The following is a 26,269-nucleotide window of genomic DNA, read 5'->3' as shown; positions in this document are numbered from 1 at the left end:
ACCGTTCCAGAATTTAATTTATCTTATAATACTTACTGAAGGGCATTGCAATTCCATATCCTTTTGAGTCCAAATTATTTCCTACTTGGGTCAGTTCACAGTTCCGTTCCATTTCGTATTCTATAGTAGAGCTTTCCATGATAAACGCGTACTTTCTTTTACTGCTCAGAACACGTTTAACGCCGTCTTTGTTGTTAGTTTCAAACACGTTTGGTTCTGCCTGCTCCATTTGGACCCACATACGATGGTATGTTGAGAAGTTGGTGTCTTTAAAGAATGATGATGTCGAGCCACCTGAAAATTTTGTATATATATATATATATATATATATATATATATATATATATATATATATATATATATATTTATAGATATATATATATATTTATAGATATATTATAGTTATAGAGATACGTCCTTTTGAATTTATATTAATTTAAAATATTGTTAAAAAGGTTATAATGCGAGAAGTTAGTTAATCATTTTATAAAACAAATCCTTAAATACCTTTTAAACATCCGTATTTGATCTTAGTTTGTCCTGCCAAGTCTTCTGCGCTTTCGATTGTAAGACCCATGCGTGAACTTGTCAAGAAAGCTGTCATATTTGCAGTGTAACAAGCAGTCATGATTAAGGCAAAAAACCACCACATGGCTGCTACCATTCGGGTTGATATTCCCCTAAACAAAAATAACGTATTTAAACATTTAATAAATATAGAACAATGAAAAATTAAATATATAAGAAGTTGTAACCTGTCAAGAACCTTTCACGTTTCAATCTATTTATTTTGCATTTATTTTTCTAATTTGCAACATCCTATATTTTCAATTTTTTTCTACGGCCACTTTACAGTAATAAAAAATTCCCTTAGCGCTAGAGATTTCCTTTGAAATATTCTAAGTATTGATTCTAAATATAAACAATAACAACGGAGGAAGCTACAGCTACCTAGGGAAAGGAATGCCAAATATTGAAGTGTTTAAAACAAATGGAAAAGCAACCGTATATAGGGTAAAGGGAGGAGAGATGGACCACCTTTTAGAAAACTGAAGCCTGTTTCTGTATTAAATAAAAATCACAATAGAAAAAAATTGTATAACATAACTTAACATTGGTATTTGTTTTGATATAAGTAAAAACTGGAAATTATAATTCTTAAACCTAAAAAAAAAATATAATGCACTGGCACGTCATCGGTCCATCTCTCCTCAACTGTGGAGGTGAGATGGGCCACTAGGAGTAGGAGAGATGGACCAAGCTAAACTTTTTTACTTTTAAAAGCAAGAGACTTTCCGCACTTGTTACACAGATTAGCGAAGCCAGTAGAAGTTTCATGTAACCAGCGCTTACAAAAAATACATTGTAACCAGTCATCTTTTTTACATGTTTGGCGATAGTCCTTTTTGCACCCAACACACTTATTTTCAATAGGTATTACTCAGGTTTTCTTCATTTTAATAAAGTCTTGAGCAGTAATCTCTCCAGTTATTTTTTTACGAACTCTCTTTCTGCTGCTCCCAATACAAGCACGGACGTTATCTCATCAAGAGCCTTTCCGGGAGTTATATATCTTCATCAGTGATTGATGACTTGTTTGGGCTACCGTGCAAGGATATTTTACCACAGATTCCGGAGGGACCTGGTTAAGGAGATTCTGGTCTAACTGGAAAATTCATCGTTTCTGTTTCTGATGGGGTGTGTGTCAAAAATGCATATTCTGGGATTATTAATGGATTAAACGGATAAATTTAAATGCATAAGCCGCCAAAGACAGTTGCTGAATTTTCCCATACTCGACCTAAGAGTTTACCAAACTGAAGGCGTTTTAGAACCCTGTTTGTGTTATTCTGTACCATAAAACGGCATTCAGCATAAAATTTGCTTTTAAGTGACTTAAAAAAAGCACGATCTAGAGGCTGTAGATAATGTGTTGTGTGGGATGGTAAACAAAATAAAATTATTTCGTTTTGGTCTGCAAATTCTAGTAGATCCAGGTTGATCGTATGGGATGTGTCGCCATCTATTATTAATAAGGTTTTACCTAAAAGCCTTCTCGGCAAAAAGTGTGTTTGTAACCATTCTAAGAAAATGTCACTGTTAACGTATGCTGATTTTTCCGACAATCTAATCTTGGAACCCGGTGGCATACCATAATGCCACTCGTCTTTTTTATTTTTCCACTTAAAAATGCAATATGGGGGAAAGAAAATCCTTTCTTCACCACAGCAAGCTATTACACTGATCGTTTCACCTTTTTTCCCAGGGCTTACGCTAGGAACACATTTTAAAACTTTTTCTGCTAGAACTTGACCGGCTCTGGTATTCAGTTGTAATCCTGTTTCGTCAGTATTAAATATGTGTCCGGGTTTATCATAAAAATAATTATATTCGGTCATAATTCTTTCGAGATCAGAAAAGTAGTTATCGACTGTTTCTTTGGACATTCCTAAAGCTTGTGCAATTGAGGTCTTCTCAGCTTTTCTAATTGAAATTTCAGGTCTTCGTTTCAAAAAGAGTTCTAACCTTTTTTGACCAGCTTTACCTAAAAGTAGACAATAAGTAACTCTTGTATCAGATTTATGAATTTAAAAATTTACCTTCTTCTACATTAAATTTATTTGGGATTCCTAATTGCTGAGCTAAATTAAAGGCCATGATTCTTACTTCAGTTTAGGTTGGTGTAAATCCTGCTTTTCGTAGATTTTATATGGCTAACGATTTTAGCTTTGACACCAGTTCCTAAAGAACAATGTGAACTCAATCGGTTTATCTTATCCATATTGTTTGTTTTTATTCGACGTTTAAAAGTCGTTTTGGGTATTCCAAATGGGCTTCATTAATACCCATATCACCATTCTTGACAGCATCTACGGCATCACTTAGCTCCCTAGAGGTCCAGTTACCTCTCTTAGGTGTATTTTGTTATGCATAAAACAAAACATACTGGTCCAACTCTCCTCCTCGTAAGTAACTCTCCTCCTCAAATAAAAGGACAGATGGACCAGCCCATATTGTTTAAAATAAGCAGACTACAACAGTAGTTCTTACTCTATAATACACATTTTAAATATATAGTTCTATAATAAACTAACAAATAATCGGTCAAACTCACCTGTTTTTACAAAAAATGAAATTTAAAAAACTCAAATAAAATTATCACACGTGGCCGTTTCAATTATCGTAAATATCACTCCTACGAGTACGCACCGATGCGTTACAACTGGCGTCTCTTAAGCAAAAAGCAACTAACGTTAAACGATACAACACAGTAGGATAGACTTGCCCTGTTGCCAAACTTGGTCAGGTATACCTAGCGGACCGACTATCCTCCTGGTCCATCTCTCCTCCCTTTACCCTACGTATTTCTGACTATTGGTCGTCTTCAGTAAAGTGCAGTTAAGTTAGAAAAGGATCATGTTAACTTGGGAAAGGATCACCACAGGAGCAATGCGACCAATTTGTGTCATTAGAGTTAGAGTTCTGTTTTGCGATACATGCCATTGCATTTTACTTTTATTGTTCACTCGCATTATCCTTTTCCATTTGGCATTTCTTTCTCCAGATAATTGTAGCTTCTTCCGTGGTTATTGTTAGTTGTTGCTCTGGAAACCATCAGGGTCTTCTAACTCTAATGCCACAAATTAGTCGCATTGCTCCTTATATGTATTTCTCTACTGTCTCTTGTATATCTAAGTTTACCTTTTTAGTGCAGTATTTTCTGTTTGCCTTCCCAGCTCTTTGTTTCTATCATACATTTCTTGTATTCTATATTAAACGCACTTTTAAAATCAATTGTCAGTTTATGCTCTTTTTCCATCATTTTTTGTATGTCTTCTCTTTATCATCTAGGTCTATCTCAATTCCTGATATGACTAATTTATTGCGTATTTGTTGTTTATCGATCTTCTCGAATCTATTCTCCATGAGTGTTAACGTTTTATTTGAGTTTTCGTTTTTTTCCTTTATCTCATTTTTTTTTCTTTTTTACCTTTTTTCTCGCATTTTAAATGCTCTGTTTCTTCTTTGTTTTGATTAAGTTTCTGCTTTATATCTTCCAGTTTGTTAATTATATCATTAATTTCTGTTTTGCTTTCCAGGATATCTTCTTTAATTTCTTGCTTCATCTGGTTTAGCAATTTCTTAATCTCTTCCATGTCCGTTCATATTATACTCCGTTTTTATTTTCGTCGTTGTTCATCTTAAATATTATTTATTTTACTTAAAATGGTTGAGCACCGGTTGAGATATGCAGATGGGTGGCTTTTAAGAGGTAATTATTGCGCATTTTCTGCTATACAATTAAAAATTTGACGATATTCATCATTGGCGGGTTATTATATATTGGTACAAATAAAAAAGGAAAAACACATTATAGTGTCGCTACTACAGTTCTGTTTAAGTCAGTTTCTTTAAAAAAGCTAAATTGATACACTAAAGTGAGGAACCTCATTGTTTCTATTTTGTTCATTGTTGTTAATCCAGCTGCTCTGCCAGGGGCGCACTGTATATTATTCTATAAACCACTTTTATTTTTATTGTGTTGTTGACACCCGCATTAAGATTTTTCAATATTTTGTTTTAATGTGCTTGTCTTTCTTATACACGGTTTTTTTTCTTCCTTGTCTTTCACGTGAATGTATTGCTTATTCTAATTTACATTTACTTTTTGACGAAAAAATAATGCTTTGAATGTGTTTCCTCAATAATCAGTTATAGAGAGTCGATAAGCGCAATAATATAATTGTCAAGTGGCAACTAAGTGAGTCGCATTCCTCGTATGATAAGGCACAGTCGGCGTCTTTGAAACGGAAGCCAACGCGCTATACAAGGAAGCTGGCACAAGGCTCAGGCGATCAGAAATCATGAAATCATAAACTATGACCGTTTACCGTCGAAGAGAAGACAATTCCGCCAACGGACACCACGCCATTCCTTCTTGGCACGCGCTTCCGAGAATATGTGGCCTTTGAAGTTCCGACAACGACGATATCTCTTTGATGCATCTCATTGGCGTACGCTGGGCTGATTTCCGATTACCAAGAAGTATTTCGCTCGTTATAAAGCAAGGCAGGTGTGCTTCTACACTCGCGATAATTTTAAATTGTTATAAATATACAGTATAGAACTGAATTTTCTACGGAATTTGCTCTTACTTGATGATTTTTTGGGTTATTTTTTGTGCCTATTATGTGTTTATTTATTATGAAACCAGAGGTACTCTCATTGGTGCCACTATAGTATGCGGTCTACCCAGAAGATGCGGTCTTCTTGTGCATACAGCTCTATTATAGACTGCGGTCTATCTATTGCAATTTAAAAATCCCTGAAAGAGTTTCTCAAAATAATGAAATGCAAGAAAACTCTGGTAGAAAAAAAATTATTCACAGGTAATAAACATTTGGAAAAAAATGCCCCCAAGTATTTACAAAGAAATTTATATGTAACATAATTATTATACCACCTGTCTATCTAGATTCTATATCATAATCATTCTTTTTATGACGAATTTCAAATTCTTTACATTCAAAATAAAGGCCTTAAGCTATCTTTATTAGAACCTATGTAAATTAACAAATTAAAAAATACAGACATAATTCTGAATGACTAACTTAAAATAAATAGTTCTTCCAATTCTCAACCTATTCAGTTAAAGACTTTAAAATGTAAACACGTACCAAAAATATATCACTTGAGAAAAGGACTCTTCCGAAACAGCTGTAGTGATAAAATATTATAATAAATTTTCTGGAAGTTTTGAAAACAAAATTTTCAGTGTCTTGTTGTTATATAAAATAAATTTCTATCAAGTAGCGGTCGAATCCATCACTTATTAGAAAGATTTTTATTTTGTACAATTTATAGTTTATTCAAAACCACATATTTCAAGAAACATCGTTAAGTCTGGTTCTATCGCGTTTTAAAACCAACCTGTGTGATAGTGAACCATAATTTGTAATAGTTTATTGGTAAAAATAAAAAATAGTGTAAATAAGATACTTACTTTGGAAGAAGATCGCAACCTTGTGCCATAAATGAACCCAAAGTTAACCAGCAACAATTTCTAAACGTCCAGATGTTTTCTAACTCTGATGAATATGGATTACATGGATGTGTGTTCTCCCAGTCATTAGGATTTATCCTATAACATTGAGAAATAATATATAAGTAATAGTAAAGGCAAAAAAGGACAAGAAAAAAATTTGCAGGAATGAATGAACAATACCCGCTGTATACTCTATTATGTTCTGCTAACATCTTCGCTATGAAGGTTACGAAGATTGTTTATTATCATGGATATTTTAACTTGACGGATACTCTTGAAAGTTAATGTAAATATCATCCAAATTAGTCCCACAGATTTCTGAGCTAGGACATACATCAGACACATTATCAATAGTTAGAAAGAGAACAAGAGAGATCGTTGGTGATCAGGATCAGATACTAAAAAGATCGACAGAAAATTTTGGGGAGAGACTAAATATAAGAAGTTAGATGAGGTTGCAAGAAGAAGAAATTCAGCTCGAAGGTATGGAAGATGAAATAAAATAAGATAACAGAGGAAGAATTCATACAAAAATTGAAAGAAAACAAAGCAAAATCAGCAGAAACCAGAGCAAACAGCCGGAGCAGATGGCATTGCTTCTGAGTTTTTAAAACATGGCGCAAACGATCTGACCTATTGTATAAGTAGGCTAGTAGAACTGATTTGAAAGCAGGTAAAACTATATATATAATAACGGATTTATTACGGCTGTCGCCGCTTCTCCGCCCCCAATATCCATCTTTTTCTGTCATATGCAGTTGCCTCTTCTAAGTCTCTTGCCGCCATTGCTTCATCAATATCGTTGCGCCAACTTCTCCGTGGTCGTCCTCTCTTTCTTCTTTCAGGAGGGATCCATTCCAGTACTCTCCTGGGCCATCTGTACTCTGGCATTCTTTTAACATGTCCGAACCAGATTAATTGTTTTCTTTCTATGTCATCATTGATATTTCTCTCCATTTTCATTTCGTTTCTTATTTGTTCGTTTCTAACTCTCTCCAGTTTCGATCTACCGCAGCTTCGTCTCAGATAATCCATTTCTGTCGTCATAAGTTTGTTTTTATTAGCTTTGGTGACGTCCCATACTTCCGAACCGTAAAGTGTAATACTTTGAACTATACTACCGTAAATGTGTTTTTTGGTTTCTCGTCGAATTGTTTTTTGCCAGAGAAGAGAGTTTAAGGCACGGGTCGCTGCTCTGCCCTTGTTTATTCTTTCCCTGATTTCATCTGCGCTATTTCCCTTCTTGTTGAAAATGACCCCCAAATATTTGCAGGATTGCACGCCTTTGATTTTGTCGTCTTCCAAGACTAGGTCACATATTTCATCTGTTCCCACTGAGAGATATTCACATTTTGTCATATTCATGTTTAGACCTGCCACCTCATATTCTTCTTGCAGTTTTCTTACCATATAGCTAAGATCGTAGCTGTCTTCGGCAATTACTACCTGGTCATCCGCAAAGAAAAGTGTATATAGCTTGTTTTCTTCCACCGTTATTCCCATGTTTCTACATTTTTTTACCCATTTCACTAAGGATCTGTCCAAATAGATTTTAAATAAGGTGGGTGACAGACAGCAGCCTTGTCGTAGTCCTTTTGTTGTTTGAAAAGGAGAGGTGATTTCTTGTCCCATTTTAATTCTCGCAAAGTTTTGTTCGTAATATTTTTGAGTGGTGTTACAAAAAAGGTAAAACTACCAAAAGATTATAACGTAGGAAAAATTGTACCTATTTACAAGTAAGGAGGTCAAATAGTTTGTGTTAACTACAGAAGAATTACCCTCCTAAACATGACCTACAAAATATTGGCCTACGTTCTTTACGATCGACTAGCATGATACTGTGAAAACTTAATATGCAAAAACCAATGTGGATTTCGCAAAGACAAATTAACTATCCATCAAATATTCCTTCTAAGACAAGCTTTGGAAAAACATATGAGCTTGGAATTGATACTCACCATCTGTTTGTGGATTTTAGATGTGCCTATAACAGTGTAGGCAGAAACGTACTATACAAAGCCATAATAGAATTTAGTATACCGATACTCTTAAGGGAGTTGGTGAAAGCAACCCTCTCAACTGTCGAGTGTAAAGTTAAAGTGCAGAACGGAGTATCAAGAATTGTTCAGACACAAATAAGACTTTAACAGGGATATAGTCTATCGTGCCTTCTAGTCAACATTGCTCTAGAGAAAGGTATTAGAGAATCTGAAATAAAAATTAGAGGAACCATTATTAATAGGAGTATACAAATACTAACGTAGCTAAGGAAGCAGCAGCAAAAAAACATGGAGCTACACGTTAACACTAGTAAAACTAAGTATATGAAGGTAACAAATAAGCAAGTAGCAAAACCCGAAGATCTAACAGGTGGAATGTATATTTTAGAAGAAGTAAGAGAGTCCATAACTTCAACAAAACAAAAGTAAAAAAGTAATGACAAACACGGAAGACCAAGAGGCAATAAAAATACAAACAGAAAAAATAGAACAGGTAAATGAGTATATCTATCTAGGACAAGCAATCAGAGCTAACAGAGAAAATCAAACAGCCGAAATATCGAGACGAGTAAGAATGGGATGGGCAGCGTTCGGCAAACTTTCTTACGTTCTAAAAAATCAAACAATCCCTCTATACTTACGAAGCAAGGTATATAACTCCTGTATAATACCGGTGCTCACCTACGGAGCACAGACATGGACATTTACACAGGCCAACTTAGATAGGATTATGAAGGCAGAAAGAGCGATGGAGAGAAAAATGTTGGGTATATCACTTAAAGATAGAAAACGTAACCAGTGGATCAGAACCAGACAGTAGACGCGATAGAACAAGCAGCAAAACTGAAATGGAAATGGGCTGGACACAATGACCGTCTCCAAGACGGACGATGGAACAATGCCATCGGAAAGTGGCGTCCATACAATGCAAAGAGATCAAGAGGCAGACCACAGATGAGGTGGAAAGATGACATCAGGAAACAAGGAGCTCCCACATGGCAGAGAACAGCTCAAGATAGGGAAAGATGGAGAGAACTGGGGGAGACCTACATCCAACAATGAAAGGATAGAGAATAGGTTCAAAAAAAAGAGAGTCCATATATCTAGGCTCACAAATCAACCAAAGTAATACTGTCAACACGACAATGATGCGTAATGTTCCTTTGACTTTTTAATGTGTTCAGAGGTTCAATCTCAAAGATGCAGGCGATAGGATATTCCTTGCGGATGGCACACAAAGGCTGCAGATTGGGAATTACTGTGAAAAATATGAAATGGCTTTGAAAAAAAAAACCAAACATGATCTTCTAAAAAGAACTCTCAAAACAAACTAAACAGTACAATATATCTTAAAAAAAAACAATTTAAGTCAATATAGAGTATCACTGTAAAGCAGGTATTAACAAATAATAACAAAAGGGTAACAAGCACACATTTACAAACTAGTACGTACCTTGCAGTTAAAAACATTATCAATGATATTAATAAGTAAGATGTGGCAATGTAGATCCAAACATCAAAGGAAAATGGATGACTAAATGTGAGAAGATCTGGTGGTTGTTTCGTCGGTTTGGCATAAAGAATACTAATACCTAAATATAGAAAATAGGGAAAAATAAAAAAAACCCATTTTTTATAATAGTTACATATTATGTTTGCATAAGATTAAGCCACAATTAATTGGTTTAATGACACCAAGTGCGCTATCTAGTTATCGGAGAGGAAAAATCAAAAACATCAGGTTAAAAGGGAATCTATTTTTCAGATTGTGAAACGTCATCAATAGGGTCAGGCTATCAGAGTGGAGCTATATCCTCTTTTAGTATGTAGACCGGGCAATCCTCGGTTGGGTGGATACGTTCATTATGTAACTAAACCCCCGTCCTACTGGTCTGTTCCTATCCGTTCCGATCCTGAAAGTAACAGACCAGTAACGTATGGCCCTTTATGGTGCGTTATTTCACCTGCTGTAATCGCAACAAGATTCCACCATTCTCCCTGCTTTTATAAACTTTACCACGCCAAATGTCGTGCTTTCAAAAATTAGAGTAATATAAAAATGTAAAATAGAAAAATGGACATTCACAAATATGTAGTTGACATTCACAAACATCTACTTATCTAAGTCAAGAAGCAAAACCCCACGCTAAACAAGCGTAGATCCCGTGATAGGAAGAAGCCGGTACTTACACTCGAAGCAAATATGCCATTAGTCACTTATGCTAAGATCTTTATTATTATTAATTGGTTTTCCCAGCATATCGGGTTTACATAGTCGGGTTTATTGGCGGCGGCTATACTTAGGGGCTCAGGACCCTCCCAGCTGATCGCATCGTCTGCGACAATTGCCCAATCACCCTGCGTGACAAGGTTAGGAATTTTAAAAATACCGTCCTGACATCTTATTCGCGGCTCTGTATCGCATATCCACCCTTTCTTTTCAGTTGCTTTTCGAAGATACCTAACGAGCTGATCAGGTCTCTTAATTCGGTGCCAGTGTGCTGCGGGGCACTTTTCAAGAACGTAGCTCAAACTCTCGTTACGTTCGCATCCCTTTCGGCACCTACTTTCATGTGGTGGATTTGAAGGGATGCCTCTAGTTGGCAGAAAATTTCCTCTCAGTTGAATTGCCTTGATGTCTCCTTGATATCTCCTCTACCAGTAGGGCAGTGGATTGCTTATCCATGCAGAGCTTTTGGAGTGCGAAGAGCCCTGACGAAGTCCTTTACCGCTATAGCCGTCCTCAAGTTTCTGGATTAACTTACGTGCGATTGATACTGAACTGCCTGAAGTTGAATGTGTCCATTTTATTATTTTGTCCTAAAGATGTGACATCTATGGTAGAGAAAGGGTAAGTGATGTAGTTTCAGTTTATGAGCTAATTAATCTTGTCAGTCTCCTTCTCATGATAGCCGAGACGTGCATTGCCATGGCCATGACGTCCAGACCACCCTCCTTGGTGGGAGCATGTATATGGGCATCCGCACACGTTCGATTGAGGGACAGAATCTTTCGAACTGCTATACGCATGAACCTGTCAACTCCCTTCAGCGTTTTCATAGTGAGCATGGACCTGTCAACTCCCTTCAGCGTTTTCATAGTGACGGTAGGGCTGTGGAACTTGCCAACATATCTCGGTAGTAGGTAAGTCTTCAGGACAAGCAGTTTTTGGGCTGGTTTCAGCCCCGCTCGTTGAATGCGATCGAGCTGGGTCTGCAGTTCGGTGAAGGCTACCTTGGTCTGTCCGAGTGCACTATACCTTCGACCTAGGTATCCAACCAGCTCACTTGGTTGGCAAATCCTGTCGTTGCCGACAGAGAAGAGAAAACACGTTACGCAGTAAGAGTGCTTATTACCACTGTTAACAATAACCGTAATAGTTGCACTCTTACCAGCGTTTATCGACATCTCGAAGAATTTGACGGCTGCATGGAGCTGTCTGGTACCATCTTTGGCCGATTAGGATAGCAGGATTAAATCATCAGCATATCCCAACACTGATATTTTCCTGTCATCTGCAATTCTGTTATATTGAAAAGATAGGGCGATAAGGGGTCTCCCTGTTTAACACCTCTACACAACTCGATCTTCCTCGTCGACCTACTACCGGTGGTGACGCTCGTACGGCAGTTCATGTACGAGTCCATTAAGTACCGCTTAAATGAGCTTTATTATTAAAAGAAGCACAATACAACCATAGATCTGCAAAGACCCAGTGCTTTAGGTGGTTTGATTATTTCTGTCTATCTATCTACACCCTGTGCTACATGTCATGATTCGATGTTATATTGAACTGCATGTATGTAAGTACCTTAGGGGCTAACGAGTGATTTAATAGTAATAAGGGAATTTTAATGTTTGTTTATATACTTCTGATTATTTTCTTACCTAGTGTCATAAACGGACTTGTAAAATCGACAGCTTTCCTCCTTTCGTAGGTTATAGTTAAATCGCATATTCCTAGTTCAGCTCGCTAAAAAAAACGCTTGATGAAATTATATGTAAAAAATAATCTTTTAAACAATAAGGGAGGTGAAGGGTATTTTTAATATTTTTTGTACAACAAAAAATGAAATAAAAACTAGACATAGACAAAAAATCAGTGAATTGTCAGGGAAAAATACCTAAAGATCAACAAAACTATTTTTGCAAATAGGTACAGATCTGAAAATGTAATCGTCTAATAATAAATTTATTTTTCACATATTGCACTTTAAATACAATCGATAGCATGGTAAAGTCAAAAAAAATAAATAAATAAGCAACTGTGACAAGAAAGATATACCTACATAGTTTTAAAAACTTACATACTTACATACAATACTTACATATTCTAATAGTTCTTTAATAAGACCATTCCATTGCTTAGTTTTGGCGTCATAGTTCCCATATTTACCATCAGGAACTAGTTCAAAGGTGAAACTACAGTTAAGATTTTCTGGTTTGCAAATTTCCTTCATAAGATCCATGGCATATCCCTCGTATCTGTCGTTACCGTACAGAACTCTACCATTGGGATCTACTGCTTCCATTAGGTAAGGATCCCCCAAGCTTAAACGTTATTTTTATGCCGTTAGGATTTAAAAAATAAAGTTTATTTGAAGTGATGTGATAAAACTAATTATTTGGATTTTTCTATATATTAGACAGAATAATTTAAAACTGAATTTATATTAGATAATAAAAAGTATTACTTATTACTTAATTGGGTAGAAATGGTGGATTATATAATCCACCATTTCTATGTGGATAAATATTGTTGAAAAGTCTATTTGGTGAACTTACATGGGTTTTGAGTTAAGTAAATAAGCAACGATTTAACTAACCAACTAAAAACCAATATTTAGGTTAATGCTTTGGGTGGAGCAGCAATTGACAACTGAAAAATCCTAGGACATAGCTAAATCTAAATTTCATAATTATGAGATTGGTGACACTCAACACGAAGCAGCCATGTTAATTATAAAGCTATAAATTTATTTAGGAAAAAAACAAAAGAGTATAGAAATAGTTAAATTTCAAGAAACGATTAAGAGCACATTTAGCCCACAACAACGCCCGTATCAAGTACGCTTGTACAGGAAGGATCTATAGATGTCCTGTTATATTCATTGTTAGTAACTATAGTTTTGCTTAATTTTCTACCATCGCTTTGTTATTAGTGAATCCTTACATGTATATTGGAACCGGTTTAAGTTCTTTAATTCGATTTTCATTTGATATATTGTAGTCAGTGTCTACTTTCTTTTGCTGATACTGGCGCCCTCTTCTACAGGAAGCTATTGGAATTTATTTATCGTTTGCCATTTGGAATTTAATAAACGGTGAAAAAAAATTTTGGAAGGATCATTGCGAAAATCTTGAAAGGATATCTGAGAAGCCTACCGAATAGTTGTCAGGAATTTTAAAGGGTCAGAAGGCTTTTTTAAGATCGGGGAGAGTTGAAGGGAACTCCAAGTGGAGATACCCGTGACTTAATTTACGGGAAAGAAGTGATGAAAGTTGGCAAAACGCTCAATGCAGAAAAAGCGCCTGGAACTAATAAGGTAGCACCTGAGATAATAGAAATCATCATCGAAGAAAAAGTGTAATGGGCACACAATATAATGAACAAACCTGCTAAAAAGGCAAGAGTTTCTAGAAGATCTGAAAATAGCAAATCTCATACCTACTCATCCCAAAACCAGGAAAGGAATTAGAAAATTCTGGGACGTACAGACCTATATACCTATTAAAACCTACCTACCTTGAAAAGGTCTTTTTTGAGATCCTTGTGAAGATAAGGCTGGAGAGAAAAATAATGAAGAAAGGTAACATATCCGACCGCCATTATGGGTTCTTCTTCTTTATGTATTGTCTTCTTTCAGAACGTTGGTTCAAAAGTTCTTCAACTATGAAGTCTTTCTTCATCCTGGACTGCTATTTTCCCTTACATAATATTTTGTAGCGATCTCTATTTGGGACCTCTTATTACATGTCGAAAGTATTTCAGCTTTCTCTTTTTGATAATTTGTATATTCTAACTAGTCTTGCTAAGACCTGATATTGTGGAGTTTTAAATCTTCTCTGTTCAAGATACTTTTAAAATTCTTCTATAGCACCCCATTTCGAAAGCCTCAAGATGATTTAGATCACTTTAATTTACAGTCCAAGACTCGATACCATAAAGTAAGACCAAAAACACTTAGCAGTGAAGTAGATGGATCCGCAATGCCAATTTTAGGTCTCTGTTACATAATACTTTGGACTTCCTTCTAAAAGTTGCTCTGGCTTGCTCAATTCTAGATCTAATTTCACCGTCGCTCTCTGCGTTACAGTTTAGCTGATATCCAAGGTAACCAATTTGATCAACTTGCCAAGTTTGGTACTATTTACATAATAGACGGTCTTATAATCTGTTGTTTACTTATAACTAGTATTTTGGTTTTCCGTATATTCAGATCCAGACCTGCTTTCTTACAGCTCTTCACGGCACCGTCAAGTAATATTTGCAGATCTTCTTAAGTAGATGCTAGAAGTATTATTAATGACTTCACCGTTTAAAATTATTCCCTCTTGTTTTTCAGAAAGTGCGTTACTGAAAATTCTTTCAGAGTAAATGTTGAAAAGCAGAAGCGACAAGAGGCATACATGCCATATTTCTCTTTTAATATTAAGAGCCTGCGATTCCAAACCGTCTACTAAAACTACTGTTGTTTGACTCCAACACGAAATCGAATGTTTCTGCCATTTAAGCTAATGTCTCTTAGAACGGCAACCATAAGGAATAAGAAAACCAGATGGATCAGGAGGCAGGTGGATAAAACAAATTATTAAAAATGTGGGAGAAAAGGATTTGGAGGATTTATTAAAAAAAAGTCGATCGGATAGCCAAGCGGGCTGGGCGGCTGGCTTCTCCTTCGCTTCAATGCGAGAGATGTCAGTTCAAATCCCCGGCCCGGTGAACAGAAAACAAAAAGGCTAACGCAGTAGTTTAAAATTCTAAAATGAATCTGCGGCTTAGTCTAGAATATGCTGGTATCTGATCGGCCTATGGTGGAGCAGTACGGCAAGAGATAAGGGCTTGCGGCTAGGTGATACTCCTCCATAGATCCCTACCGGAAGGGCGTGGAACGCCTAAATACCGGGTATATATATATATATATATATATATATATATATATTAAAAAAAAGACAACTTTTCCCGAAAGACGTCGGAGCACAGCATATAGTAATAATAATAGCCATGCCATTATTTGAGTACGATTTTCTTACATACCGTGACACAACTCGGAAATTTCTTTTTTGTATTTTTTTCAAAAGTTCTTCATCCCTTTCTTTTGTTGATAACGCCAAATTAATTTTATCGGGCAGTCTTGAGTCCCAGGTTCCAGTGACTCTAAATTTTTTGGAATCGAGCTCAATAATTTGCAATTTAAAGTTTCGTCGATATCCCATCGAATCAAATTTTGTAATTTCTCCAGTCAGTGGTTCCAATAACAATCGAAGATTCTTTTTTTCCTAAAATATTAAAACATATTAGGTTAAGGCAGCGGCGGCTCGTAGGTCAATAAATTTGACAAAATACAGGCAAAATAATTTATTATTTTAATAATTTATTATTTATAGGTTTTTATTGACTGCTTTGTATGGTCAGTTGTAAACAATTTACATATTTATTCATTTTAACATCCAAAGTTATCAATTTATTGATAACTTTGGATTGAATTTGGATTTATTGAAAGAATATAGACATAATGGTAGTCAGTGAGATACTATTCTGGCACTATATACGATACTCACCATACATGAAGATGGGGTAAAAACAGATCGATAAATATGTAACCAATCAGAGTCTCGATTGTACGCTGTTCTTTACCTAATCAACTAATTAATAAACATTACGAAAAAATAGAAAATATTGCTTAACAGGATTGAGTACATATATATAAAGAGAGATCCCGACCACATCATAGTACGAGAGATCCCGACCACATATATAAGGAGAGATCCCGATCACATATATAAGAAGAGATCCAGACCACATCCTTATCGCAGTGTCCTGGAACTGTAGGAGGGTTCTAATCCAACGTAGTCTGGAACTTTCAGGGAATTTTAGAGCAAAGTGGTCTGGAATCGTTAGAGGGTTTTATGCCAACGTATCATAACGTACGTATTCGTTGGCCCCCATCGTGATCTAGAATCGGCATACCGATTCCCGCACAGGTGACCTCAAAACGCTGTTTCATTGATACGTAATAACGCGCCCTGCCCCCATGGAGCCAAATGCAGTATCTTCGCTGCATGTGTCAACGTCCACTGATAAACATATACCTGCTATGCTTGCCGCTAGACATAGACCTCCAGCGTACTATGATGTGGTCGGGATCTCTCTTTATATATGTGGTCAAAATCTCTCGTACTATGACAAGGATGTAGTCGGGATCGCTCTTTATATATCTTCTGGATTGTGCAATATCGGACTATGTATTGCTATAAGAGACAATAAATAATAATGTGAGGTACCGGACCTGTAACTTTTTCTAGACAACACACGAATGGTGATTTATAGTCCTTCTAGAGCCTTACCAGAACTCTAAAGAAAATATTTTAACTGTTTAACACAATTATATCGAATTTTATTACTTCTTCTTCTTCTTCTAATGGCGCTACAACCCTTTGTGAGTCTTGGCCTGCTTAACAATGTTCTTCCATTCTACCCTGTCGGATACTTTCCTTCGCCACTGCCTGATGTTCATGGTTTTAAGATCCCTCTCTACGTCGTCTATCCATCTTTTACGGGGCCTTCCTCTTGTTCTGTTTCCTTGGGGCTTCCATCTCTGGACTACTTTTACAGCTCGATTATCTGGCATTCTTTCTAGGTGACCAAGCCAGTTTAGTCTTTGTGATTTTACAAATCTGACAATATCTGCGCTCTGCATTAGTTCATCCAGCTCGTGGTTCATTTTAAAATGAACCACGAATTTTATTACATTGGTATAAAAAACCGGTTTCTAGTATGAAACGGTCAGTCAAATTGGTAAACCTCAAAAACACTTGAAAACCTTAGGCAGTACTACTATTATCAGTGGAAAATCTTGGTAAATATCTGAGAGTCTTAATTGCTTACCTCTTTAATAGCATCAAAGAATAGCTGTCCATGTGACGATACGTTATCCTCATTACAGTTAAGGGGATTCACTGTTAGTTTATTTTTCACCTCTAAGTCGGCGTACACTGAGATAAAGAGATTTAAGGCGTCATATAATAAGGGTGTTTTTGTCTAAAATACAAAATTGTATATATTTAAAACCGATGTAAATACAGGATCACACAAAAGGTATTTTTTTTGCAATTTTGTAAAAAATGACTTTATTTTAGCTTTCATATAATTTGTTATTGACTCTAGAGTAATAAAAGTTTACCCCCTACAAACCAAATAAGAAAATATAATAAAAGACTGGTAGAAAATGCTATCGAACAAAGAAAAAACTATAGAAAACAAGAAAAGCATTATTCATTGGGAAGAAGCAAATCGTTACTCTAAAAAACGAAATTACCAGAATTACACATAAGAAAGGCAGCAAAGAGGATATCAAAAACTACAGACCTATGAGTCTACTACCAATCATATACAAGATATTGACAAAAGTCATCAACAACAGATAACAAACGCATTAAATGATGCATAGTCGAGAGAGCAAGCTGGCTTCAGAAGTAGATTTAGTACTATGGATTATATTCATACACTTCGAGAACTAATGAGTAGAGCTAAAGAATATGAAATACCGCTAGCATTAATCTTCATAGATTTCGAGAAGGCTTTCGATTCTATATATGCCAAAGCAGTACTTGCGAATACCACTTGCTTGGGCGGCGTATGGTTCACTTCACTAAGAGACATCTTCAAGAGCAACATCCCGATAGCTATGAAACGGAAGACATTTGACCAATGCGTTCTTTCTATTATGTCATACGGAGCAGAAATTCTCACGCTCACAAAAACAACAGCACTAAAAATGCGAGTGGCACAAAGGCGCATGGAAAGATCAATTCTCGGCGTGACAAAAAAAGACAAAATAAGGAATCAAGACTAAGGAAAAGAACAGGTATTAGTGATGTCGTAGCCATCACTAATGTGATAGCCAATCCCGTCCACTGCTGGACATAGGCCTCCCTCAGTTCTTTCCAGTGTTCTCTACACTGGGCCGCTTGTAGCCAGTTTCCCGCTACTCTTTTTATGTCGTCGGTCCATCTAGTCGGTGGTCGTCCTCGGCTTCTTTTATAATTTCTGGGCCTCCATTCCATAATTCGTCTTGTCCATCGTCCATCTTGTGTTCTGGCTAAGTGTCCTGCCCAGTTCCACTTAAGTCTCGTGGTTCTTTCGATGACGTCTTGAACTCCTGATCTTTGCCTGATTTGTCGGTTTGTTATGTGGTCTCGGAGGCTCACATTCAGCATTGCACGTTCCATGGCTCGTTGTGTAACTCTTAGTTTATTCGCAGATTTCTGCGTGAGTGTTAAAGTCTCTGCTCCATAAGTTTGTACAGGCAAAACACATTGGTTATAAACTTTTCGCTTGAGACACATGGGAATTGAACTTTTTAGAATATGGCTTAGTTTGCCAAATGCTGCCCATGTCAGGCCTATTCGCCTCTGTATTTCATTTGTTTGATTGTTTCTGTTTATTTTGATCTCGTGTCCCAGATATTTGTAAGTGTCTGTTTGTTGTATGGTATTATTGTAGATAGTTATATTTCCACTCATTACGAGATTTGTCATAAGTTTAGTTTTCTCAAAGTTTATCTTTAATCCTGCTCTTTCAGACAGACTTTTAAGCGAATGTAGCATAGAAACCGTATCCTGTAAGTTATCTGCGATTAATACGACATCATCTGCAAACCTCAGATGATTTAATCTTTCTCCATCTATATTGATGCCCATATCTTGCCATTGGGTGTTCGAACGTATAGCCAAGGTGAAATGGAATTGGGCAGGTCACATAACGAGACTGAAAGACACAAGATGGACCAGAAAACTAATTGACTCGCGCCCACGAGAAGACACACGCAGCAGAGGAAGACCACCAACACGATGGATGGACAAATATCCAAGAAATGGCAACAAGAAGCACAGAACCGTGAAGAGTGGCGAAAAATGGGAGAGACCTATGTCCAGCAGTGGACAGAAGTGGGTGCATGATGATGATGAGTACTAGAAGCTTTTACCAACCAAGGCATTGACGATACATAGAATCTTAAATATATATACAAATAGAAAGCAGATATAGACAGACAAGCAAAATCTAAGGTAAAAATTTATGAAAACACTCCAGAATTTCCAACTACCAGAGTAGACGCAATATCACCAAAGCTCTTCACTGCAACTCTAGAAAATATATTCAGCAAAATAAACTAAAAGGACACAGGAATATCTATTGATAGAGAATACCTCAGCCATCTAAGATTTGCAGACGAATCGTTTTCTTCTTCTTCAGTGCCTTATCCGGTCCGGATGTTGGCGATCATCAAGGCTATCATGGTTTTGTTGACTGCTCTGCGAAACAGCTCCGCTGAGGTCATCCCAAACCATTGTCGGAGATTTTTCAACCACGAGATACGACGGCGTCCCGGTCCTCTTCTGCCAAATACTTTACCCTGCATAAAGAGTTGAAGAATTCGATATTTTTCTTCGTTCCGCATCACGTGGCCGAGGTACTCAAGCTTACGTTGTTTAATTAAATTAAGCACTTCTTTTTCTTTTGTCATGCGCTGTAGGACTTCAACGTTGGTGACATGGTCCACATAAGATATTTGATTGCTAATAATCCTGCAGAACTAGAAGAACTTCTAAGCGACCTAAATACATCTTCCAATGAACTTTGCCTAAAAATGATCTTGACAAAGACAAAAACCATGTACAACCAGCTAGTGGATGTACAAGATGTAATAATAATTAACAATGCTAAACTTGAGACAGTAGACGAGTATGTATACCTGGCACAATTAATACATAAATCTGGCTCCTTACTTCCAGAAATCAACAGAAGAATGAAACTGGCTAGGGCATCTTTTGGTAGAAATGCAGTTATATTCAAATCGAAGATTCCAATCCACCTGAAGAAAAAAGCATTCGATCAGTGTACACTACCAATCATGATATATGGCTACGAAATTTGGACACTAAAGAAAGAGATAATATCGAAACTCAAAGTCAGTCAAAGGTCAATGGAGAGATGCACGCTAGGAGTAACAAAGAGAGATCAAAAATGAATAGAATGGATCAGACAGAAAAACAACTGATATAGTTCATATAGTTAAATCTCAATCAATAGTGGTTAAATCTGATATTCAATAACATCTATAAGGATAGATGTTTATGACTGATATAGCTATCAATATATGGATAGAGAGATTAATAGACACAATTATTGACTTACATGTATCTCAGACGTTTTAATACTATTTAGTAATCTGCGACTTCGTAGATACTCCAACTCTTTTTGAATGGCTGGATTTCTGATAGTATCTAACACATCATATTTTATGGTCTGGTTCCAAACCAATGCGGCGTTTTTCATGTTGCTACTCTCAGGGTCAAGAAGTCTCATGGATGTTATGTTTGATCTTATATTACCCAGTTCAGACCAATTCAATGTATGTGAATCCTAAAACGGAGAAAGAGATTTGTATACTAAGTAAATTCGTGTTAGTATTAATCAATCATCAACTTCAAATAAATGTTCAGCTATTTGTTTATTTATTTTTTTTAACTGTAAGAGTAACTCTAAAAATAAATCAGGAAAGCTTAATATCCTACTATCATGGCTACATATCCGTGCCGTGTCCGTTCCGTGTCAGTGCCGAGTTCAGGTATTTTTAATGTTATATTTACGTACAACCGCGTTGTAGCAGTGTGCGTACCGGGCAGGAAAACGTTATTACATATTTCTGTGTAAAAGAGAGTTGAAAATATGGCGGCTTGGATAGAAGATCTCACCGTGTTGGCATTACTACTTGACGAAGAGGAAGAGTACGGGCAGAAAAGGCGAAAACCAAGAAGATGAAGTGTGCATCCTATATGGTTAAAATATATAAAGAATTATTGGACGATGAAACAAAATTTTACGAATATTTTAAAATGTCGCAGTACTCTTTTTTTCCTTTTCTTTTTTTCTTAAATACATATGAAAAACCATAGCATACTAACAGCACAACATTTGCTGCTTCTCTGCATTACCGTACGGTCTGTGTCATTTCCATGCATCGCCAGTGCCGAAAACAAAAATATTGTTTGGGATCAATTTCAGGCCGGGCACGGACGGACCCCGTGATATTGTTTTTTTTTTTTGCCGGGTACTGTCATAACACGAAACCATTGATTATAAACCACACATAGATACCTCACTCTTAGGGTAAAACGAATTCAGTGTTAAACTCCGCCCACTTACACCTCTTTGCCCCTCACGCCTAAGTACTACCAGACTGTATGGTGGCGACATTAATTCAAATCTTTGCCAAGATTGAAAAATAAATTTGAGTTACCTGCTCCGGCCATTGTTTAGTGCAATAGATGACAATATAAGGATGGCATTCAGCATTTTCACAAATAATTTTAACGTGCTTGTAATCTATATTATTGAATTCCGATTTTACTTCAGAAAAAACGCTAAAAATTGATTAATGAAAACAGTAGAGGTTTTCTAAAAATTATTTATTTATCAACACACTACAAAAAAAAATAACAAAATATAAAATACATAATACAATTAGCAGTGATAAATTACATCTCATGTAAATTACTTTTTTGTAACTTTTCAAACAAATTAATTTCGAGAATTAATTTCAAGCTAATATACAGAATTTATTTCCAGATTTAGTCTATTCACGATTTAACGAGATCTAACGGATCTAACGAGTTACAAATGCAAAAGTGTTAAGAAGGTTACAATGTTACAAAAGGATTGCGAGGTGATAAAGAACATCAACACAAGAAAGCTGGAATATTTAGGTCACATTACCGAAGGTGCGAAATATGAGCTATTAGGCTCATAATACAAGGTAAAATTAAGGGTAAAAGATCCATAGGTAGAAGAAGAATTTCCTGGCTAAAAAACTTAAGAGAGTGATGGGGTGTGGTTTATAATCAATGACGAAACGTACACAGCACGGATATGTGATCTTTAGATCGACAAAATGTACCGTGCACTGATTGGTTCTTTTTAGCAGTTTTGTATCAGCATCCGTGTAATACGGACTTAAATTATTTTAAAAATGAGTTCTGGTTAATTAGAGTCTAAAGAAAATGTTATGATTGCCTTAGCGTGCAATGTAATACAAAAATGTGTAAGATATTGGATTTATACCATGAATTTAAAACGAGAAACTTATGGTTAGTTTTATCATTTGTTTTTCGACGTACTCGAAGATGACGAAAAATTCTTCAACTGTTTTCGAATGTCTAGTGTTAAACTTTATAACTCGTTATTACCCCTTAGAAAGCAGGACATAAACTTTTGAAAATCAATATCTCCGGCTAGCGGTTACTCTAAAGTTGTTTTGTAATGTAATCTTGTGTTTTGGACATCTCGAGTGTTATTTCATGCAATTATAGGCAAATCTAACAGTTGCCAGGATTGTACTCAGCCCAATGTGAAAATATTATTAGAATTAAAGTGAAATTTTATTGTAATTTGAGTTAAAAAGTTGAGTTTTGGTTTTACTTACTATTGCGTAATTTAGTTTCAATTAATTTATTTGAAAATAAACAATGGTCATTCAAATTGTAATTACACAGAGACAATCACCCATTGCAACGTTCCGTCATGTCCTTTATCCGAAACCGTTTAAATATTCGTTTATATTTTATATATATTAATTCATGATCACTACGAGGTAGGCAATATGTATTTAACTATTGAGGTCATATTACTCGTCGCAAGGAATACCGAAGTTATCAGTTTCTGTATTTACCGCATAGGGCACCCATAATTTTGGTTGTCGAGAGACTTGATAGAGAGCTGTGCGTCTGAAAGACTCCACTTCTAGGGATAGCTCGGTTTTGAATATCTGGTGGTGGTTACTGATGTGAATCTTTATTGGAAAATATGTTTTTAGTTCTTAACTCTAGAACACTAATCTTAATTCAATTCCAAAAAAGTAAAACAAAACAGTAAGATGAAATTTTAATTAATTTTTTAAATGAACAAAGGAACATGTATATGCTTAAAATATGCAAAAAATTCACAGGTCACAGGTAACGCAACAACGAGCACGGTGTTCTGCGCAAAATGCTCGTTTGCAGTCATTGCAATGAAGTGACGTCATTCTTCTTTTTTTGGAGGGACATATGTAGCATGTAGTACGTTTATTAGAAGGTTGATTGAGGTGAGAAACTTTTCAAGGAATTTGAATTAAATCGTTAATCAGACGCTTCACCGAGCGTTGCAAAGTCGGCATTGCAAAACGATTTTCAAGCCATAATCTTGTGAGTTGTTGATGTAGATTTAACATAAAAGCCTTTCTCGTGATTGATTTCTGATTATTTCTTGATAAATTATGATTATATTATAATTTAAGAGTTTATAAGCTATGTTGATTATATCATAGAATATACAAAGCGACTATCTTCCAGTTTTTCGTTGGCCACACATTTGGTCGAAAGTGTCCACACCACCCTTTGTTTAGTTATAGTGCAATATTATTTCTGGTTTTTTAGTAGTTGGACAAACAACTGTATCTTTGCGCATTGTAGATAAAACTAGAACGGTTCTGTTCTTTTTGGATTTATACGACACTAACGTCTTATCTCGGTCAAAGCAAAATCTTGAATTTCCGATTTCTCTGTTTTTAAGATTAATCCTTTCAGGGGGTATCTCTCGTTTATTTTGCCGCAAAGTACCAATAATTGTAAGGTTGTAATGAGGTTTAAATAGAATATCCGCAAGGTTCACTGAAAAGAAACAATTTTCCATTGTGACGTTTATATACTAGATAATATTAGATATAAAAAGTATTTGGTTATTTTAATAAGTTATATACTAGAGAATTTAATAAAAATTATTTATGTGAGGGCATTTTTAAGAAATTAGCATGTAATAAGTGTAAAAAAAGTTTTGTTTTAGTAATTATGATGTTGTAGATATATTTAAGTGAGCCATGTGACTAGGCAACCAGATATACATACTCTGAAGTGACGTTTAAGTAATAATTACGAATATAAAGTGGGGTTATAATGATATGTTGTTTAAAATGTGTAGTTATTAAATCAGAGTGTTAGTTACTGATTTAAGTGTATATTCTGATCTGAAAAGCCTAAATGTCAACAAAATTATCAATAGAAAATTAAAGAGTTCTCCAGAATACAGAATTTGACCTTTGTTTACGGTGGAACATTCTCGAATAATGGTTATATCTGTGGATCGAACATATATTTTTTTCGAGAACATCCATATAAAAGGAGATGGAACAAAATCGAACATGATTTCTTGCCAGATGATTCTGGAACATGGAAAAAGATATAAATACCTGGTGATTTGGATTCAAGGCATCAGTTATGAGTTACAGTTACTATGAGTTAAGTTTTAGTATGAAAGTTAGTTAGAGTCAGTCAATCAGTTATGAGTTACAGTTACTATGAGGCCAGTTTTAGTATGAAAGTTAGTTAGAGTCCATTCAGTTAGTAAGAAGAATTCAGATCAGTTACAGTTTAGTCAGAATTAGGAAGAAAGTATAAAGTATGTAATAATCGGTGATTTAGTATTAAAATTTGATAATATTGGAAAGTATATTAGAAGAATATTGGTTGGATATTGGAAGAAATTAAAAATTATATTATGATTGGAGATTAGTATAAATCAACTTATGATAATTATACGGTGATTGGATATTGGTATATTGAAAAGAAGAATAAATATAAATGCTGTTTGCTGGTTTGCTTGGTGGTTTATAAATGCTGGTGAAGAAAAATATCTTAAATTGGTGGAAGCTGATAATTGGAAAAAGTAATTTCACAAAAACAAGGATAACCGAAGTACGAAGACATTCAGTGGTGATTAGAATCTATATAGTGGAAAACAGTTCATTTAGGCATTCAGTGAAAGAAAGGTACAAAATTTTGTTAATATAATTTAGTTAGTGTCATAACAATTTCAATTTTGAAGATAGTTTGTTTAAATTTTACATTGTCTATAGAATTTAATTAGTTTCATAAGAATTTCAATTTAAAGATAGTTTATTTTATATTTACATTGGCTAGGTTAGATATATATGTGTGTTTCATAATAGATATAATAAAGATAATTTAAAAAAGTACTTACAAACCAATTCTTTGAGAACCGCGATAAAAACCCTATATATTATATTATTAAAAATACTCATTGCTCATCCTGATCATTCACAAACAATACATCATAACAATATATATATATATATATATATATATATATATATATATATATATATATATATATATTATATCAATGGTATTCCGGGTTTGACTCCGCATTAAATGTTGTTGGTTTTGATAAAAACCATTTTGACGACGTTTCGGCAAGATCTCACTTGCCATTTTCAAGTCTCTCTGGATGGTCTGCTTCTTGTCGATGTTCGAGTGGAAGTGAAATACTACTCACTTCCACTCGAACATCGACAAGAAGCAGACCATCCAGAGAGACTTGAAAATGGCAAGTGAGATCTTGCCGAAACGTCGTCAAAATGGTTTTTATCAAAACCAACAACATTTAACGCGGAGTCAAACCCGGAATACCAATACAGCTCCCGCGGAAATATCAAAACTTACATATATATATATATATATATATATATATATATATATATATATATATATATATATATATATATATATATATATATATATATATATCCTAAAAGGGCACCGGCCCCTAAAAACTAATAACTTCTCGTCAATAGTTACATAGCTACCTGGTCGATAGGGCTCTTTACAATTAAAAATAAATTCCTTCTCGGATTTTTCCCGGATTGGGGCAAACCTATCTATATCTTTTCTGTCAGTTCTTGTGGTTTTATTATCGAACCCAAGATTATGTAGAAGAAAACAAAATTTTTCTCAGCTCATTCTTGCTCTATAAACGGAGCCAGACATGATGGAATCAAATATCTATCTACTATGAAGATGGTTATCTTTTTGTGCTCAAGAAAATATAAGTAGTCCAACAAGAGCAATTAATTCATCCCTTGTTACGAGAGAATTAGTATGTTTGAAA

General features: G+C 35.4%; 1 protein-coding gene across 1 annotated transcript in view; it reads right to left on the bottom strand.

The window, feature by feature from the left end:
• The window catches only part of LOC140432723 (glutamate receptor ionotropic, kainate 2-like), a 100,469-nt gene that overhangs the window by 44,256 nt on the left and 29,944 nt on the right, over nt 1–26,269 (bottom strand). Inside the window, exons 5-13 of the mRNA XM_072520793.1 lie at nt 20,465–20,692; nt 17,156–17,308; nt 15,305–15,546; nt 12,375–12,597; nt 11,935–12,019; nt 9,500–9,638; nt 6,005–6,142; nt 508–680; nt 37–294 (exon numbers count right to left, since the gene is read on the bottom strand). Of these exons, the coding sequence (XP_072376894.1) occupies nt 37–294; nt 508–680; nt 6,005–6,142; nt 9,500–9,638; nt 11,935–12,019; nt 12,375–12,597; nt 15,305–15,546; nt 17,156–17,308; nt 20,465–20,692 (1,639 nt within the window). The remainder of the gene's footprint in view (nt 1–36; nt 295–507; nt 681–6,004; nt 6,143–9,499; nt 9,639–11,934; nt 12,020–12,374; nt 12,598–15,304; nt 15,547–17,155; nt 17,309–20,464; nt 20,693–26,269) is intronic.

Source organism: Diabrotica undecimpunctata, chromosome 1 (assembly GCF_040954645.1).
Source record: "Diabrotica undecimpunctata isolate CICGRU chromosome 1, icDiaUnde3, whole genome shotgun sequence".
In the NCBI taxonomy this organism is placed as follows: Eukaryota; Metazoa; Arthropoda; class Insecta; order Coleoptera; family Chrysomelidae; genus Diabrotica; species Diabrotica undecimpunctata.
This window is presented reverse-complemented; position numbering and strand designations above follow the sequence as displayed.